Source organism: Cricetulus griseus, chromosome 5 (genome assembly GCF_003668045.3).
Source record: "Cricetulus griseus strain 17A/GY chromosome 5, alternate assembly CriGri-PICRH-1.0, whole genome shotgun sequence".
In the NCBI taxonomy this organism is placed as follows: domain Eukaryota; kingdom Metazoa; phylum Chordata; class Mammalia; order Rodentia; family Cricetidae; genus Cricetulus; species Cricetulus griseus.
In genome coordinates this window covers 149274913-149293829 of record NC_048598.1, presented here as the reverse complement: position 1 = coordinate 149293829, position 18917 = coordinate 149274913, and the positions used below count along the sequence as shown (strand labels likewise).

General features: G+C 38.2%; 1 protein-coding gene across 1 annotated transcript in view; it reads left to right on the top strand.

Moving 5' to 3' along the window:
• Nucleotides 1–18917, top strand: part of Akap6 (A-kinase anchoring protein 6) — a 348238-nt gene that overhangs the window by 208113 nt on the left and 121208 nt on the right. Inside the window, exon 7 of the mRNA XM_035445579.1 lies at nt 6652–6800. Within this exon, the coding sequence (XP_035301470.1) occupies nt 6652–6800 (149 nt within the window). The remainder of the gene's footprint in view (nt 1–6651; nt 6801–18917) is intronic.

Below are 18917 nucleotides of genomic sequence, written 5' to 3'. Positions count from 1 at the left end.
TACACATAATGCAAAAGAAATGAAAATAGTGTTAATGTTAATTTCCACACTTTGTTTGAATGTTACCATTTAACAAGTCTCATTAAAAGTATATCTTTAAGATTAAGTTTCCTAAATATCAAAGTGAATGTTTTTAATGATTTGCAAACAAGTCAATAAAAATAGAAATGATCACTTAAAAATCTACGATGGCAAAACATAAAAATAATTAGAAGGGAATAAATTTAAAGGAAAACAGTATGAGATTATGAACACTGAGTATGTGTTATGCCAACAGTGTCTGAAGGAAAACAGTGAAGCAAGTCTAAACACAAGTAAGGTGATAGCCCTTAACAAGCCCAAAGTATCTTTGTATTGTTATTGAAGTGGCTGTGATTTCTCCTACCTACCATGACAGTGGCCCATACTTAGAGTTTAGTGGAGAGGCCTGTAACACCATAATCACAGTTTTTCCTTTATAAAACACTACTCTAGTCCCCTCTTTTGTAGTATTACCAATTATCATCATTACCATTGTCATCATTATCTTCAACGTTATCATCATTACTTGGCTATATTTCCTGCCAGGTGTTTGAGGCCATGCATGTAGCCAAAAATTAACCATTTTTTTCTTTTGACCATTAAATTCAGGCAAGGCTCTTTAAGGAGAAGCCCTGCAGCTCCTTTAGTTTTCCTTTACCACTTGTGGCATCTTCCCTTCAAACCTTGAGGACAGTTTTCTCTGTGCTTACACATTTCTTTGTAGACTGAAGGATGGATTGCTGTTTAAAATTTAGCTGTTGTATATAACACTTGAAACCTGACAAAGACTTTTAATAATCATCAGTTCTTTTAATTTTTAGTTCTCTGATGAGAAACTGAGTAGGAGCCATATATATTCTAAAACTATCTATTTTTTTCTATTTCATGGTTCTTTTTTTTTTCCCCGAGACAGGGTTTCTCTGTGTAGCTTTGGAGCCTATCCTGGCACTCGCTCTAGAGACCAGGCTGGCCTCGAACTCACAGAGATCCGCCTGCCTTTGCCTCCCAAGTGCTGGGATTAAAGGCGTGCACCACCAATGCCCAGCTGTATTTCATGGTTCTTAACTAATTTAATGCCTTAAAAAGAAAAACATTTTATCTTTAATAAGACAATATATTTCAGTAAAATATTGGAAATGCATGTCACATACATTAACAGTTTGGGGACATTTTTTAAACCAATAATTTTAAATTAACCAAATTTGTAGAAAATTGAATTCTATTATATTAGGCACATAGAAACTATTTTTTGAGGGGGTTGTTTGTTGTTGTTTTGAGACAGGGTCTCACCATGTAGCTCTGGCTATCCTGGAACTCACTCTGTAGACCAAGTTGGCCTAGATCCCAGAGATCTGCCTGCCTCTGCCGCCCAAGTGATGAGATTAAAGGTGTGCTCACATGTCTGTACACTTTATGGTTTACTAGTGGAGCTAGTTATTAGAATTGCATATGTCCCCATGGTTTGGGATGCTGTGCTTCCAACCCAGAGAAATCTGCTGGGTGTATTTGTCAGGGTTCTCTAGAATAACAGAATTTATAGAATTAATTTCCCCTCCTCCTTCAGGGCTGTGGTCCAGCTAATTCCAGAATGACTGGCTGTGAATGAAAAGCCCAAGAACCCAGTACTTGCTCAGTGTAGGAAGCTGGATGTCTCAGCTAGTCCTGAGTATATGCTGGAATTCCAAAGAAGTAGGCTCCAATGCCAGTGAAGGAATGGACTTGCTAGCAAGACAATGGCAAGCAGGCAAGGAGCAAAAACCTCCCTCTTCCATGACCTTGTATAGGCTTCCAGTAGAAGATGTGGCCCAGATTAGAGGTGTGACTTCCCACTTTAAAACCCAGATTAAAGGCCTATATCTTTCTACCTTAAGATCAGGATTAGAAGTGGATCTTCCTACTTCAAATTAAACAAGAAAAAAAAAAAAAAGTCCCTCACAGATGTGCCCTCTATTTGGGTTTTTTTGTTCCAGATTAGTGACATTGACAACCAAGAATAGCATCACACTGATCTCCTCTCAAAGTGTACCAAGTGGCAGGAGCTATACAAGCATATTTAGGCTGTCCATAAGGTGACAGTCTCATCCTGTTGGAGAGAGAGAGATAGAAGGAGATCATGGCCATTACATAACACTAATGGCTTTGTTGACTCTTTGCTATGCTCAAAACAGTGTTTGGATTCCCTAACCTGGGTCCTCTGCTTTATGCACATTATGTACCTTTTACTTTAACCTCTTCATTGAGATGCCCTAAAGCTCCAGTCACCACTCTTTTCGTGTACAGTGTCCTTTCAAGACTTTGAGCCCTTAAACAAATCAATTTCCTGCCTCTAGAGACAGCGTCACCTAACTTGGCCATACTTGGCCTCATTTCTGGTTCAGACACCTTTTGTCAAGCTTGGCTAACTATTCCCTACCTTCAGGTGGTTGCTTAATTTCCAATAACAATGCCACTTGTCCTAATTGTAGTGGTTGGCATCGCTCCTTTACCCTTAGAAGAAAAGAATGTGGTTTATCTTCCTTATACCCACAGCAGCTAGTAGTTCCTGAGATATAATAAAGTCTCAGGAAATGTATGAGTGATAAATGGATGGATGGACAATATGTTTACTAAGCAATTTTTTGTTTAATGTTTGCCTTGGTCCAGACTGGCAAGGTGCTCAGAATGCAAAATGTCCAAGAACACAGGCATGGCTACTCCTAATATTTGGAATCCCAAAACAATCAGAAACTATATCAAACACCAAATATAAGACTTTTACATCTGCATCTGCTGTGTAGGACAATAACCTGGTACTGAAAAGAACAAAACAAAACAAAACAGTGAATCTGTTTCAGCAACCCCATTGAGAAAGGACTCTTTGAGAAGCAGCATGTCAGTTGTAAACTGAAAGACAAAGCATTATCAAAAGAATGTTCCAGAAAAAAAGGAATAATATACAGGGAAAATCCATGGACAAGAAATAATTGCTTAAAAATTTGGAATGCTTAAAGAATTGGCAATTAAGAGAGAGACTATCAGAGGTCTAGCCTAGGCAAGAAATTGCATAGCCCATGGGAGAAGCTTGTTTTTTGGGTTTGAGTGTAGGAGTAAGCCAGCTCATGTTTATAATGACTACTTTTGCCATTGTAAGTGAAAATAACTAGAGGTATAGGAGTGACTAAGACCCAAAGTCCTGAGAGGAGATACACACTAGATAACAACTGTAATACAAGTAAGAAGCAACAGAGGCTTGAATGAGGCCATAGCAATGCCAGCTGGGAGAAACTGGAGATGAACTGTGTAGGAGTGGCTTATGGGAAAAGAAGAAAGGAAGTCAAGATGACTCTTTAGCTTCTGGCAATTTGTTTAACAAGGAGGGACAAGTATGGGAAGAATTGGAGGATCTGGAGAGTTTGAGAATGTAGACACATTTTTAAACATCAGGAGTTAAAATAATCTAAGTCAGGTGGTTGGTGTAAAGTGTAAAGCTCAGAGGAGAGTGGTTGAAGGCATCACTTATAGATGACACTTAAGGCAATGATAAAGTGTATAAAGAAAAAAGGCTCCACCCAGGCTCTGACACACCAGTGATCTTAGCTGTGATACAAGATCAGCTGGTGAACAATATAGAAAATGAATTTGGAATGTTGGAGAAGAAAAGAGGTGGAGCATCTGAAGGTTTATTGCACTGAGTCTGCCAACTGGTACTAATGCATGGACTGGAGGGAAAAGAGGTCCTCTTCCTCATCTCATCATGGTGTCTGTCCCAGGGCATTCTCTTTCATTCTAATGTCAACTGTTGCATCTAAATTAGTGTTTAAATTCCAATATTCTGACAAGATTGCAAGTCTTCCTCTTCTCAGTTCATTTTTATCCATCTGCTTGGTATCACTACAACCTAGAAATGAACAGGCATACCCACCACTAAAGTCTCATCCTTCTATTTAATAAAAAATTTCAAATCCTGCTTTTTTACTTATCTTTAATATTATCTTTTAATATTAATCAGGCTAAGTTTCCATATGTAAAATATAGCTTCATTTGAAAGTATCTACAGTTATTATAAATGATTATTAAAACTCTTTTATTCAGAGAAATAGTGAGTAATCCTGTGTGTGCAAAGGCCAGAAGAGGGTATGAGGTCTCTCAGAGCTGGAGTTACAGGCTTGTGGGATTCTGGGCTTGTTCTATGGGCCTTGGATCCAAACTCTCACCCTGACAATTGTGAAACAAATACTCTCAACCACTCAGGCATTTTTACAGCCCCTGTATGCTCTTTAAATCTTTTCTAATTATTGATTTATTAGTTTTATTCTTTAAAATATATTCTTAGACCAGCGAGTGTTCTTTCAGGTCTCATTACTTAAACACCTCTTTATTAGTCTTCTATATACACCACTGGCATTCTGCATACTTCCTCTTCCACATCTTTAATAAAAATGCAAAGTGACACTATGTTTAACATTTCTTGTGTGACTTCCCATCAGCCATGCCTCTTCTTGCAGCTACATATGCTACATGCAGTTTCTTTTATTTTTTAAATTTGTGGTGCTTGGAATCAAATACAAGTTGTTATGCATGCTGGGTAAAGGCTCTACCACTGAGTGACAGTCTCTAATACATTTTTTCCTTTAAGTTTTGAGCTTATATAATAATTACATTTCTTCATTCCCTTCCCTTCCTCCAAACCTTCCCATAAATTACACCCATAAAGTCTCAGCAACAAGACTGCTTAACCATGAGCTGAATAAGGACAACAATAGACATGCCAAAGTGGGTGGGGAAAGCCCAGGAGACCTCAACCATACACAAAGAACTATGGGCAACTAAGGGATGCTGAGAACAGGGGAGATAGTCTTCCCCAGGGAAGAACACACCAACTGGTCATGCAATACCATTGGTCCTCCCTGAAAACATACATACAAATAACACTGTATCAGATTGAACATATATTTAAGAATATATATGTATACACACATATACATATAGGATATATATGCATATAATTCTTAATCTATTGAGTCTCTTCTTATTCTAGTCAATTGGCTTGAGTAAGAAAATCTAAATGGATGAACAAATACTGGTTTTGAACTTTCTGAAACTATAATACATAACTACAATAATCTACACATTATCTCTTTAACTTCTCTGTGGAAGTTTAGAGGATTTATAACTGTGTGTGAAAAGCAAAATATAGAATTTCTAATAGGTCAGACCCTTTGTGTGATTGCCACTTTGTGACACTTTTCTTCATAGCTGAGTTATAGAAAAGGTGAGACCAGGAGAAATGCCTTCATTGGCTCTGAGAGCTGAGTAGAAAGTCGTGTCTAGCTTACATTTTAAATAGTTGTGGTGACTACACAACAGCCAATCATAACTATTGTTTTCTAAGGAAGGACACAATGAAATCATGAAATAGCAGTTTTAAGATTGGTCAGAAATGTTAGTGGAGCTGTTTGATCTTGGGAAACATACTAAAAGGAAAGGAAGGGTCCTTGGTCCACCATACATGAAAACTCAGCATTGCTTCCTCTCCTCCATCACAGAGAATCACAACCCTGAGGGGAGTTCATTCTCGGTCTCATCTTGTGTTCCAGAGAACCCAAAGCCACAGGGATTGTGACAGCGGCAATAAATAAAACATCTATCCAGTGCATTTCCATGCAAAAGTAGTTCAGTATTTTGTGGACCCTGATTGACAAAAAAAAAATTAAAAATGAACATTAAAAAAGAAAGAAAGAAAAACCTGGCATGGTGAAATTACTACTTTTCCTTTGCAGCAAACCCAAGTGTTTATGAGTCAACAATTCAAGCCTATGTGTAAAAAAGTCACTATACTGGTGGTTCTCAACCTCTGGGTTGTGACGCTCTTGAGGGTTGACTACCTTTCCACAGGGGTCACCTAAGATCATAAGAAAACACAGATATTTAAATTACAATTTACAATAGTAGCAAAATTACAGTTATGAAGTAGCAATGAAAATAATTTTGTTCATGGGGGTCATGATAACATGAAGAACTGTATTAAAGGGTAGCAGCATTAGGAAGGTTGAGAACCACTACACTAAACACATGATTTAAAATTATTAAGATAATAGTACGAAGAGTAAAAAATACAATAAGTGAAGTATATATCCATTATTAAACATGTACTAGAATTAACAGAAGGCATTTTACTTCTCCCCAGTGAAGAAAATAAAAAAAAACATTCAGAAGATATATATATATATATATATATATATATATATATATATATATATATGTATATATTATCCCAGTGTATGAATTGCTTGAAAGGGGACTTCTTGTAAAACGCTACATGTGTGACAACGTGAGGAAAAGTATTATTAAGGAATTTCACAGAATTTTTATGTAAAGTCTCATCATGCCGTGTTATGATCTCAGGAATACTTTGTAATATTTACTGAGTCTTCTGAGAGTTCATTTATTCAGGTCATATTTTAAGAAAGAACTTATAAGATTCAGATCTATAATGTAATTCTGTAATATGCCCAGCTGATCCCATTAAATCCAAGCCTACACAGGCAGTACAATGATGTGAACAATTCCCTTTCTTTAAGTTGTTAGCCCTCACTTGAAATGCCTTCCTTATGCGTTAAGAGAGCGGCTCTTCTTTGCTTCTCTCTCCAGGCTGAGGTTCAGCTCTGCTACCTGGAAGCACAAAGAGATGCTGTTGAGCAGATGTCCCTCAAGCTGTACAGCGAGCAGTATACCAGTGGCAGCAAGAGAAAAGAAGAATTTGCTGATATGTCCAAAGTGCATTCAGTGGGAAGCAATGGGTAAGGGATTCTTCTTGTTGTTTTATTCTCATCCATCTACTTTTTTGGTGATGTCCAGCATTAAGTGTTAGACAGGCATTTCCTTCCTAGCTAGCAGACAAGGAAGGGCTCAACAGTTGAGGACTGTGGCTTTTATCGGCCTCTACCATTTAAGCCAAAACTTCTGAACTTTGTTACTATCTTGCAAAAAAAAAAAAAAAAAAAAAGCCTTGTGTTTCTTAGGAGTGTTTTGAGGCTATATTTTATCAACAATATTGGTCTTTCTTCTTCATAGATTGTTTTCAAAAACTTACATCTCCCCTTTGACATCACTGTCTAAGTTAAGGTTTGTTTATGGAATTTCTAAACAGCAGTATTTCATTGGAAACTTGGAAGAACATAGTACAGAGATCTAGTAATCGCTTAGAGACTATAGATTACTCACTTACATTTACACGAAGTCAGCTGGAATTATAGACTATTTCTTAACTCTTTTTTTTAAAAATTTAAGACAGGGTCTCATGCAATCCAGGCTGGCCTTGAGCTCCCCTTGTCTTGTCTGGCCTTGAACTCCTAATTCTCCTGCCTCTACACCCTGAGTGCTGAGGTGACAAATGTATGCTACTATGAAATAAACTAACACCTGAGCTGTTTGCAGGATGTGAAAAGGCAGTAATAGCATCAGTGGCCCATGAGCTACTTCATTTAGTCTGAGATGTATGGCTCCACTTAGACAGGACTCGCTGCTCGTAATCTTCAATAATTGTTATATATTTAGACATTTTTGAATGTCCATAAAGCTATACAAATATTGTCCAGTGTGTTTATATATTTGTTTTCTAACTTAATTCTAATATTTAATAGATGATCATTAAAGAGTAAAAGAGATGAAGTTAAATTATTTCATAGTTTTAAAAGTGTGGTAATAATCATAATAAAATATAAGTAGTCACCTTTTTCATTTTTATACTTGGGCTAGGCAATGAGAGATAGACACTGTTCTCCAAAGTTATATTGCATATTTATAGGATCATATAAGCCTATGGGAATAACTCTTATCTAGAATATTCTCTGAAAGGCATCAGGAAAGAAGCCTTCTCTTGCACTTGGGTGTATCATTTTTTTGGGTCTTTTTTTGGAACAGGGTCTCACTGTGACCTCTGACTGTCTTGGAACTCACTATGTAGACCAGACTGGCCTCAAACTTAGAGATCCACCTGCTTCTCTGCTTCCCAAGTACTGAAAATAAAGGTGTACTTAGGTTTACAAGGGACTTATACCCCTCATACGATGTTGTGGGTTAAATTAGTTCATGGATTAGAGATTCAGTCCTGTTATAGTAACTCAGGGTATAAGAATATAAGAAAAATACCAGAGTCATAATTTTGTTTAGAAATGAGAACAAATAATTTGTATTTGTCATTCTATCAGGTCATTTTCTAATTGGGAGACCTGATATATATATTTAATTGACTTACTTTTCTTGATTCAGTAGACATTTCTCTATTAACTGGACCAGGGAAGGGGCAGCAGCAAGTGAGGAGGAAAAGGTTAAATCTTAGAGCATGAGCAATAAGCTGTTGGGGGGGGGGCTTAATGTGCTTTAATTTCTCCAAATGCCTAAGTACTCTCTGGAGTGTATACAGGCACAGACTTTTGGTCACATTTTCCTGTTTTCTAAAAGCCTTGGGATGGAGCAACACCACGTGTTTCTGACCTCAGATTCCAAGGGCCCAACCTGAACACTCACTCATCATAAATCTGCCCTGGGAATTGCTTAGTTAGCAACGAGCATTGTTCTGTGACATGGGAGTGGGTGAACTTCCCTGATATCCTTTGTTTGTGCTCCTTAGGGTGCTGAGGGCTGTGCATTGTGCAGGAATTTAAGAGTGCACTGAAGGAAAGCCAGCTATTTAATAGCATGAACAGAAACTTACACTGCGTTTTAGTGCCTGTTGACACACAGAAAAGCACTGTCTGAGAAATTCCTGTGGGTGAGGTTATCTGAGGTGTCTTGCCCCCAAGACTCTGCTCCCACAGTCAAATATGTAATTCTGAAGTCTTAAAAACACAGCCTTGTAAAATCATTTACTCCAATGATAGCTAAGCACCATTAACAGTTCCTTTTGTTACATAGAATGAGTATTGTTTCCAGCAAGTGAATGTGGGAATAGTGTGGGCTTTCCAGGGTTTATATTTCAAATGCAGACATCCAATAGACTACAGAGAAAATGAAGTCGGTAGTCCAGTTCATGAAGTTTCACTTTCTCACACACTTTCTCACACACTTGCTCAGGTTGTGGGTGCTAATGTAGTTGTATAAGAAAGACTTCTTCAGCAAAGGCCCAACTACTATAATGAGTGGTGCTCTGAAATTTCTAACAGTTTTATGTAACAAAAATATTCCTTTTGAAATGAATTTACAACCTCTCTGGCTTGGTGATCCAAGGGTGGTATATCAAAGTTTATACTCAGTTATCAGTTTTGTGGTTTGCTGTCCTGGGTGGATGTGGTGGGAGGGTTTTCCAGAACACAAAGGAACTTGCTCTGGTGATAAAGCATGTTCATCTATGGGAGATATTTGGCTTGTATATACCATCGTGGAACCATGGCCCCTGGGTGGACTGCAATATATGAGTCTTTGTGATTCTTCAGGAGAATAAACACCTACTTTTTATTTAAGTGAGAGCAGTACTGATTGTTTCGTTTCTTTTATCAAGTAAGTCTTCACAAGGTCCTACTATGTGCATGGTTCGATGCTCTAAGTGTAGCTTAGCAGGACCACTTGTATTCTGTATGCTTCATAAACAGTAACCATTTCCTTTTTTAGGCATTTCTTCCTAGAAAGATACTATCTGATTTCACTTTTCAATTAAAATTCAAATGTGTGATCCAATGTACTAAAGAGCTCCGTACTTGCTGAGAAAACTTAGTTTAGATTATTAGTCATGTCTTTTGTTCAACATATAAATTAGGGAATTAAAATACTCAACAGCTTAATGATTCACTAGGCCAGATAGAAGATTTAAGATGGAGCTAGAAAAAAAAAATCACAGCTCAGAACGCCAGGTCAAGAATATAATGGTTTCCAGGTGTGGCTACATACCTGTCATCTCAGCATGCAGGAGAATGAGACAGGCAGATTGTTTGAGGGTATTCTGTGAACACTGTGATCTTGTCTCAAAACTCCCATCACAAACAGCAAAAACAAAACAAAAAGGCAGATAATCAAAACAGCCATACTACCTCTTCTCCGAGGATTTGAATTGTACTCTTGACAGAATTTTATCATAAATCCTGCATTGTGAAAATTCCATACTGTATAAAACTTATGATGGAAAAATACAATAGTCCTAAGGAGATTTTATTCCACAAGGATGTTTTTGGCAAGAAACTTCAAAATGGTGTATGACAGAGCATGCCTGTGAGTTCAGCTACTTGAGGTCACTGACACAGGAAGCTCATTGGAACCAAAGACTTCAAGAGCAGTGGGACCCTGTATCCAAAAAGCAGAACAAAACCCCTAGAAAACCCAAATTCAATCATTAATTAGACCTACATTATTAAGTGTTTTCTATAATCACACTCTGTGTACAAGTGGAGACTGGAAGGGGAAAGTGAGATGATATTTACACTTAAAATGCATAGTTGAGTTTTAGGAACAGGCAAGTCTGTAATCGGAATGGTATGGAATCTTCTAAGTGCTTAGTTAGAAACACATGAGGGTTAGAGTTGGGTTCCTGGACAGCTGAACTCAAGTCTGACTGTGTCCAGAACTAGAGAAGGCCAGAGAAGACAACAGAGGGGGCCCTGGAGACAACAGAATTTCTCATTTTAATCTAAAAAGTGCTTATCAAATACCTACCAAGTCAGACCATAGCCCTTTAGTATAATATTAAGTCAGTATTAAGCTGTTCAGCAAAATAGGGGAAACTGTGTAGTTTTTTTATTTTTTATTTTTATTTTTTTTACTCTTTTGGGGACCTGCCACCCAGTTCCCACATAATTACATGGAGACTTATTGTTACTTGTAAATGCCCAGCCTAAGCTTGGCTTATTTCTAGCCAGCTTTTCTTAAATTATCCATCTACCTTGTGACTCTGGACATCTACATTTCTCTACTCTATATACCTTTCTTTCCTTTTTATTTCGCGGTTGGTTGTATGGCTGAGTGGCTGGCCCTGGTGCCTGCCTCTCCTCCTTTTCTCTTGTTTCTTCCTCTTCTCTTCTCCTACTTATTCTCTCTACCTGGCACCCCTGGCTATCCCTCCCTGCCTCAGCTCTTTATTAGCTCAATCAGGTGTTTTAGGCAGGCAAAGTAACACAGATTCACAGAGTTAAACAAATGGCAACATAAAAGAACAGATCACATCTTTGCATCATTAAACAAACATTCCCCAGCATCAACTAATGTAACTCATCTTCAACTAGTATTCCACAACAAATTGGGGTCCCCAAAGCTGATGAGGTGGATGTGTGAGGCACAGCAGTGTTCCCGAATTCAGTGTGTTTCCTTGAATCTGGTCTGCTGCCTGGCATGTGCTAGGTGCTCACATGATTAAGTAACTAAAACTGATATAGAGCCGGCAAAGACAGAGCAAAGGTCTAGAAGATTGCCAACTGTTTTCTACTCTGGAAAGCAGGGTAGAATGTTGAAGGAATGGGGAGGGGATGTTTGAGAAGGAGGTTAACTCTAGATCCTGAGTTAATCATTGCGTATATGGTCTCAGCCGTGATCACCAGAGGAACCTTGAAGCCAAAAGCATTCCCTTCCCCTACCTGCTTGCCCTAGCAGCCCAAAATTGTCATTCTATAGGCAGGAGTGGGGGTGGGGGTGGGAGTGGGAGTAGGAGTGGGGGTGAGGGGTGGTGGAGTGGGGATAACTAGGCCTCAAAGCTCATCACTTGCTGAGAGGCCATTTCAATGGTTTTTAGAGTGTGTTCTCTGAGCCAGCATCAGCACCTCCTATCAATTTGCTAAAATACCACTTCTGGGTTTCAGTTCAGACCTGTGAATTTGGAGAATTTGGGAGTAGAGAGTACATTCATCTTCAGTGAACAAGGTTCCAAAGGTGATTTCTAGAAGTTTGGGAAGCACTATTTTGGACAATGGACATTTTCAGGTTAGGAGTTAATGTAAAGTGTGGTAAAAAGATTGAAGACTGAAGATAAAATGAACAGACAATCCTCAGAGGACTGTGGGATAAAGGGAACAATGGAGGGGGAGGCACCCTGATGCCCCAGTTGCTCAAATGACTTTGGTGCCACTAAAGACAATATTTATTGAGTACCTCTTCAACAGAGGTCATGCAAGGCATTGGGGATATGAAGTCAATGAGATACAAAGAATTTTAACAGGCAAATGTAACTCAATGAAGGATGATACAGGCTTAGAAGTGACCAAAAGCATGTTTCCCCCAAGGAAGTAACCTGTGAAATCAGCTAGGACAGTAAAGGAAGACATAGCATGACAAGTGACAGTGTTCTAGAGGCTGGAGAGGTGGCTCAGTGGGATAGAGTACCTAATCAGCAAGTTCAAGGATGAGAGTTTGAATCCATAACCTCACAATAAAAACTGGGCATTCCATATAAGCACTGGGCTGGGAGAGTGATGTCAAAGATAGATGGATCTCTGAGAACTCACAGGCTTTCCAGACTAGTCAAAACAGTGAACTTCCTGTTCAATGAGGTAACCCTGCCCAATGCAATATGGTAGGGCATATGGAAAACAGCACTTGAGATCCTACTTTGGCTTCTATATGCATGCACGCAGGCATTTACACTCATGTCCATGCACAACACATGTGCACACACACACATACGTGCACACACATGCATACATGCACACACACACGCACACACATGAGCATGCATGCACATGCACGCACATACCCATATGCATGCACACACACACACACACACACACACACACACACACACACACACACCATAAAACCAGTATTCTGCTCAAAGTATGAAGACTACATTAGTACGAAAAAGATTACACATAAGTTAGTTAAGAGGTCAAGAGTACTAACACAGGCCCGTTGCCTGTAATCTTGAGTATTTGGAAAGCTGTGGATAATTATAATGCTTCTTATTTCAATCAGAACTTTTCCTGATATGTTACACAAAACCTCCAAAATAAAGACTACACAATTGAGAATTCCAAGTAGTATCTTAGCTGACAGCAATGGAGGACTGTAGTTCACCATTATTTCCCATTGTTAAGCTAATGTTCCTGTCTGCACAAAACCTGTATGAGAGCAAACTAGTTAATATTCTAGCTTGCTCATGCCTATGCACATACATGTAGAGGCTAAATGGCTCTTGAGGAGAGGGGCTACTGAGGCCCCACAACTGGAAGAGACTGCCTGTTCATGGCTGTTGAAGGAGAGAGAATCATTTTTCTTTCCTGGTGTGGCCACTAATAAGCTGTCCATGCCTCTGTGGATAACCCTATACCCATACTCATATGGGCAGTACTAACTGGACTCAATGGGTCATTAAGAAAAGTTGTCACCAAACAGTCTTTATCCAGCAACTGATGGAAATAGATGCAGAGACCCACAGCCAACATTAGTCTGAGCTTGGGGAATCCTGCTGAAGAGAGGGAAGAAAGACTGTAGGAGCCAGAGAGCTTAAGGACATCATAAAAAAAAAAAAAAAACGACAGAAACAACTAAGCTGACTCATAGAAACTCATAGAGTCTGAACCAACAACCAGAGAGCCTGCATGGGACCCACCTAGACCCTCTACATATATGTGACAGTTGTGTAGCTTGGTCTAATTACAGAACTCCTAACGATGGGAGCAGGGGCTGTCCCTCATGATTTGGCTGGCTCTTGGAAACCTATTCTGCATACTGCCTTGCCATGCCCAGCATTAATGCAAGGGGAGGTGCTTAGTCTTACTGCATGCAACTTGATATGCCAAGCTTTTTGACACCCATGGGAGGCCTGACCCTTTCTAAACAGAAACAGAGGAGGAAGAGTGGATTGAGGGGGGTGGTGGGGAGGTAGGAGAAGGGAATGGGAGAATAGGAGGGAGGGGAAAATGCAGTCAGGATCTAAAATCAATCAATCCATCAATAAATCAATCAATAAATACATTTTTAAAAATAAGTGAAAAAGACAACATGAAGTTAGGAGGGAGATGTATCTGGGTGGTAAGCTTGAATTGGAAGGAAGGGGTGGAGGGCAGATATAGTCAAGATACATTGTATACCTGGAATTTTGAAAGAATAAAAAATATTTTTAAATCTATAGGTTCTTGTTCATGATATTAGATATACTTAGAATACTTATAACTGCAAAAATAACATTTGTCTTTAGAGGTAGTCATGTGTTCTCTCTAATCTAAGTTTATAAACGATAACATGTATGGGGTTACAAACCAAGACCCAAATTTCAGGGGCACTGTGCTTCTTTGTGGACACACAACCTTAAGATGTTTAACCTCTCCAAGATCCAACATGAGTATATAAAATGGGAATCATTACCCTAGTCCACTCATGCAGATTTCTGTCGGAAAAAAATGTGACAATTTAAAAGAAAACACAAAAATGTAAGTGAAAAAAACAGTAAGTGAAATATTTATTATGTAAATATTGTATTTCTGAGAGTAGTGTGAGGTATTGGGAATGCAAAAATATACATAAGGTTTCCTCTCCGTAGTCTGGAGGGAGAGACTGGGAAACAAAGAGGAAAAGAGAACACTGACATAGATGCAACATTGTGGATCACTGGACAGAATCCCAGAATTCCAGTCTGACTTAAAAGTGTAAGAGAGACCTAGGAGAAAGGAGCACTTGAGTTACTTGGAAAGATGTGTATAATGCAGTGGATGGGAGACTGGTGAGGAGGGGGGATGGGAGGTCTGTAGCTATTAGGCAGGAAGTGTGCAGAGGGTATATGCTAAAGATTGTGAAAATCATTTGATGTTGAAGAACTGCACAGAGATGTTCCCAACTCTGCTTGCTTGGGTAGGAGGGATTCCCAAGGGAGATTTTAGAAGACCCTCATTATCAGTGTGCAAGGTTTCCCTTGCCTCAGAGGAAATTGAACAATGCTTGTTGAAAATGGGGAATGTACCTAAGGGTTGTATTTTATACTGAGGAAAATAGAAATGTCATTTCCTAATCATATAAGATTTTAGTGTAAAATTTCTTTCCAACTATATATGTTACTCCTGCACAATGGCTTGAATGAAATGACACAAGGCTAAAAGTGTGACAGGAAAGATGAGGAAAAGACACGTCTCCTGATTAGTGTGAAGACACATACAAAAATGCAGAAACAACATCCCTGAAGACAACTGATATTGACAAGTGAAAGAAATGAATCACTATTTAAAATATTGCTTGATTAAAGACCAGGTTTGTTTCTCTAAATTAATTAAGCAATAAGATACGCTGAGTGACTTTAAACACCTGAGAAGAGACATAATCACCCTGGATTTCACTGCCGCAGGTAATTTCCTGGCTTTCTATTGAGCAATAGGCCACAAGTTTCTATCCAATTGAATGCAGTTGTGCTAATTCACCAGCCCACCCTCCACCCCCTACCCCCTCACCCCCCACCCCCTGCCCACCATGCACACAAAGAACATTTTGATTTTTTCTGCTCAATGAATATTTTTGGAACCTGCTTACATAAAATATTTCCTATGAGTTTCCCACTAGTCATAAGAAAGGAAGTACTGTGTCTTATATGCATCAGTATTGAAATTATCCTTACAAATAAGCTAAATAAGTAGACATTCTCAATAAGCCATCAATTATTCCTGTATTCCTACTCCTTCTAATTGTTACTATGTCCCAATGTAATAAGTACCTGATCAGTGTTAGATTCAGATCCCTTTGGCTCCTTCTAGGATGAGTAAAAGTATTAACAAAATGCAACATTTGGTCAAAAAAGTAAAAACAGTCAGGCTTAGTGTTATGTACCTGTATTCCCAGCTACCCAGTGAGATTGTTGGAGCCTAGGAGATTACTATCATAGGATTTTGGGGGCTAAAACATACAGAATATACTAGCCAAGAGAAATGTACTCACTTGGTGCCATGAGCCTATATTCTAGGAATATGGAAATTCATTAAATTTAGTCTTAGACAGTTTTCTAGTAATCTTCTAACTCTGTCCATACCAGGAGCCAAAAATCAGCAAGTCAGGGAAGATCTCAAGTCTACTTTGCAGGCAGGTATGACTTCAAAGTTAGCAGTTCAGTCAACTAATGAAGATTTATGTATATTGTTTCTGTCTACAGTTCAGGGGTATTGATGGTGCTGGGGATGGTAAAATGCTAATAACTTGAGATGGCCTCTAAGATAAACCTCATCAAACACATTGTATTATGCAGATCAGAACTATTTCAGAGTTACTCTCTTTTTCATGCTCCCATCTTCTTCCCCAAAGATGTGAGTCACATTACAAAATTATTGATAAGACAAAAAAGGTTCATTAAAATAACTTAGGCAAAATAAAATAATAGTAAGTAAGAACTGAATATTTTATACATCTCAAGAATGACTGTGATTTGGCCCTAAGAGTTAATTCTCCAAAGAATTTCACTTAGCACTCCACAGCCTTATAAACAATGTTTGAAACAATCTCTTAGTAACTAAGATTAGACAGAAGTTCCTCCTGATTATTTGAATGTGAAATGTGTTTGACATGTTTTTTGAACACTTGGTATCCAGTTGATGGTACTGTTTTTGGAAGTTGAGGAAACTTTGGGACCTAGAGACCTGTTAAGGAAAGGAAGGTCACTGAAGATGGGCCTCACATATGGTTCTGTACTAATTGGTTCCTGAATCACAGCAATGAGAAGGTGCCTAACTTTCTTTCCTATAAGTTGTTCTGTTGTTTGTTTAGAGTGCAGGGATCAAATCCAGGTCCTTGTGCATACTATAGAAGTGTTCTATCATTGAAAACCCCCATTCCTCTACTAGTTCTCCTTAAGTGAAAGAACAGTATCTGTGTTATCACACTCTTAGTTTTTGGTTGTAAGCTGCACAATAGTACCTAAGGATAATTCAGTAAGAATGGTTGAGAAGTAACTAAAAGCCTTAGGACAGCACTCTGAACAGGGTCAGCCTCCACTGAGACAAAGTCCTCTTAAAAGAACTTCTGCTACCAGACTTTTGTTACAGATTGGGCAACAATGACAGAGAATTATTTTCAGGTTAACTCATGTCATAGTGCAAAGGCAAATATTTCCTATTAAACACTTGAAAACTAACAATACCTGAAGTAGGGTGGATGTTTTTAACTAGGGGGTGAGCTCCTAAAGCCACACCAGTGCTTGAGTAGCTGGTCTGGATCCTGAGCTTCATTGTGCACATGATAATGGAATGCTCATTTCTAAAGAACAGCCAGTATCTCTTGCTTTGTCTTCAGAAGTATGTCTTCCTTTCTTCTCCCAAATTTTATTATAAAAGTCTTCAGAAAGCTTTTAAGTTCAATAACTTATGTAAAAAGGTGGTCAAGAGTCAAACTTTCTCACAGCCCTACAGAATCCTGTAAGGGACATAAAAGACACTCAGAAATCTATGTGGGCATTTCTTAATATAAGGATTATGTCCGTTATTTCAGTGATAGGTGTTTGTGAACAGGTGGTCTATGATAAACAAAGACCAATTGCAAAAAAGTTTTTTTTTTTCCTTTGGTTTTTGAGACAGGATTTCTCTGTGTAGCTTTGGAGCCTATTCTGGCACTCACTCTGGAGACCAGGCTGGCCTGGAACTCAGAGAGATCCACCTGCCTCTGCCTCCCGAGTGCTGGGATTAAAGGTGTGCGCCACCAACACCCAGCAGCTAACAAGTTTTTAGTCTTGATTTTACTTTTCTTAGATATGTGTGTGTATATATGTATTATATATAAAATGCATATACATATATATGCATATATATAATATATACACATATAGATAGAGAATTATTTCTGGAAAGAACTTTATATTCTTTTTATTTATTAATGCAAAGTCAGGCTTCTTGTCTCCTAAGGCAATTGCTCATGAAATTTCATCTGAAATAGTAAATTAATGCCCACCTTTTAATATGTTTAGAGTGAAAAGGGATTCTATATGTAACTGTACCTAACAGGTTCCATGCCTGGAAAGCTAAATTTCATTCTTTAATGATATTATGATTGGGCTAGATGCCACTGTTATATTCCTCTTCCATGCTTACATTCTGCATGGAGTAGGTATTATTGGGAGACTCCAAGCTATTATTAATATTTTCCTTCAGTAGATCACTTAAACTGTATTTCATAAAATTTTCTTACCACTTCCTTTGTGTGGTTTTAAATAAAAACCAGGAGCAAAATTCCCTGCTCAAATAATGTGACCAGTGAATACTTAGTGAATATTTTGGGAAAGAATCAATATGCTACTGAAGCTAGGAAACTTGGGTCATTTTATAAAACTTTTAGTATAGACAGTTGGGTATTTTGATATATTAGTGTGATATTAATCAGTAAAAAGTTATATGTATGTATATGGATAAAATACATATATGTGTACATATAATACTCAGCTTAAGGTAGGAAAGCAATGGACATTTTTAGCATTTTTTTCTGTTCAATAATCACTCTAATCTGACAATTTCTTAATTTGGTTGGCTGTTTTAATCAAAATTCCTCAGTGGGTCAAGATGAGACCTCATATATTCACACACACCTCCCATTGATTTCACTTGGGTGAAACTTTATCGTTTAAGCAAAGTTTAAGTTGAAATGTTGAGTTAATGATGCCTACTTTAAATACCAAAGGCTGAATGCATTTGTGTATTAAACACTTAGCTAGTCAAACAGAATTCCCATCAGGATTCAAGAGAAGAGTCATTTCTGAAACCATGTTAGCCTCACAAATATATATTGCCATTCCATCTGCAGGAAAAAAAAAAGAAAAATCCAAATCAGCTTGATAGCATTTCATTTTTTATTTAAAAAAGTCTTAGGATGTTTTTTAACATTAAAATGGGCAGAGAAGAATGGTGAGCAAGATGCTGGGAAATCATTCTGGCAATCAGATGTAGTTATCAAAACCCAAACTTAGGAATAAACACTGAAGAAACATTTGTGTGCTTCTCAATAGGCTTCCCTCTTCTCTCTGTTTATCTCTGTGTATGTTAGGT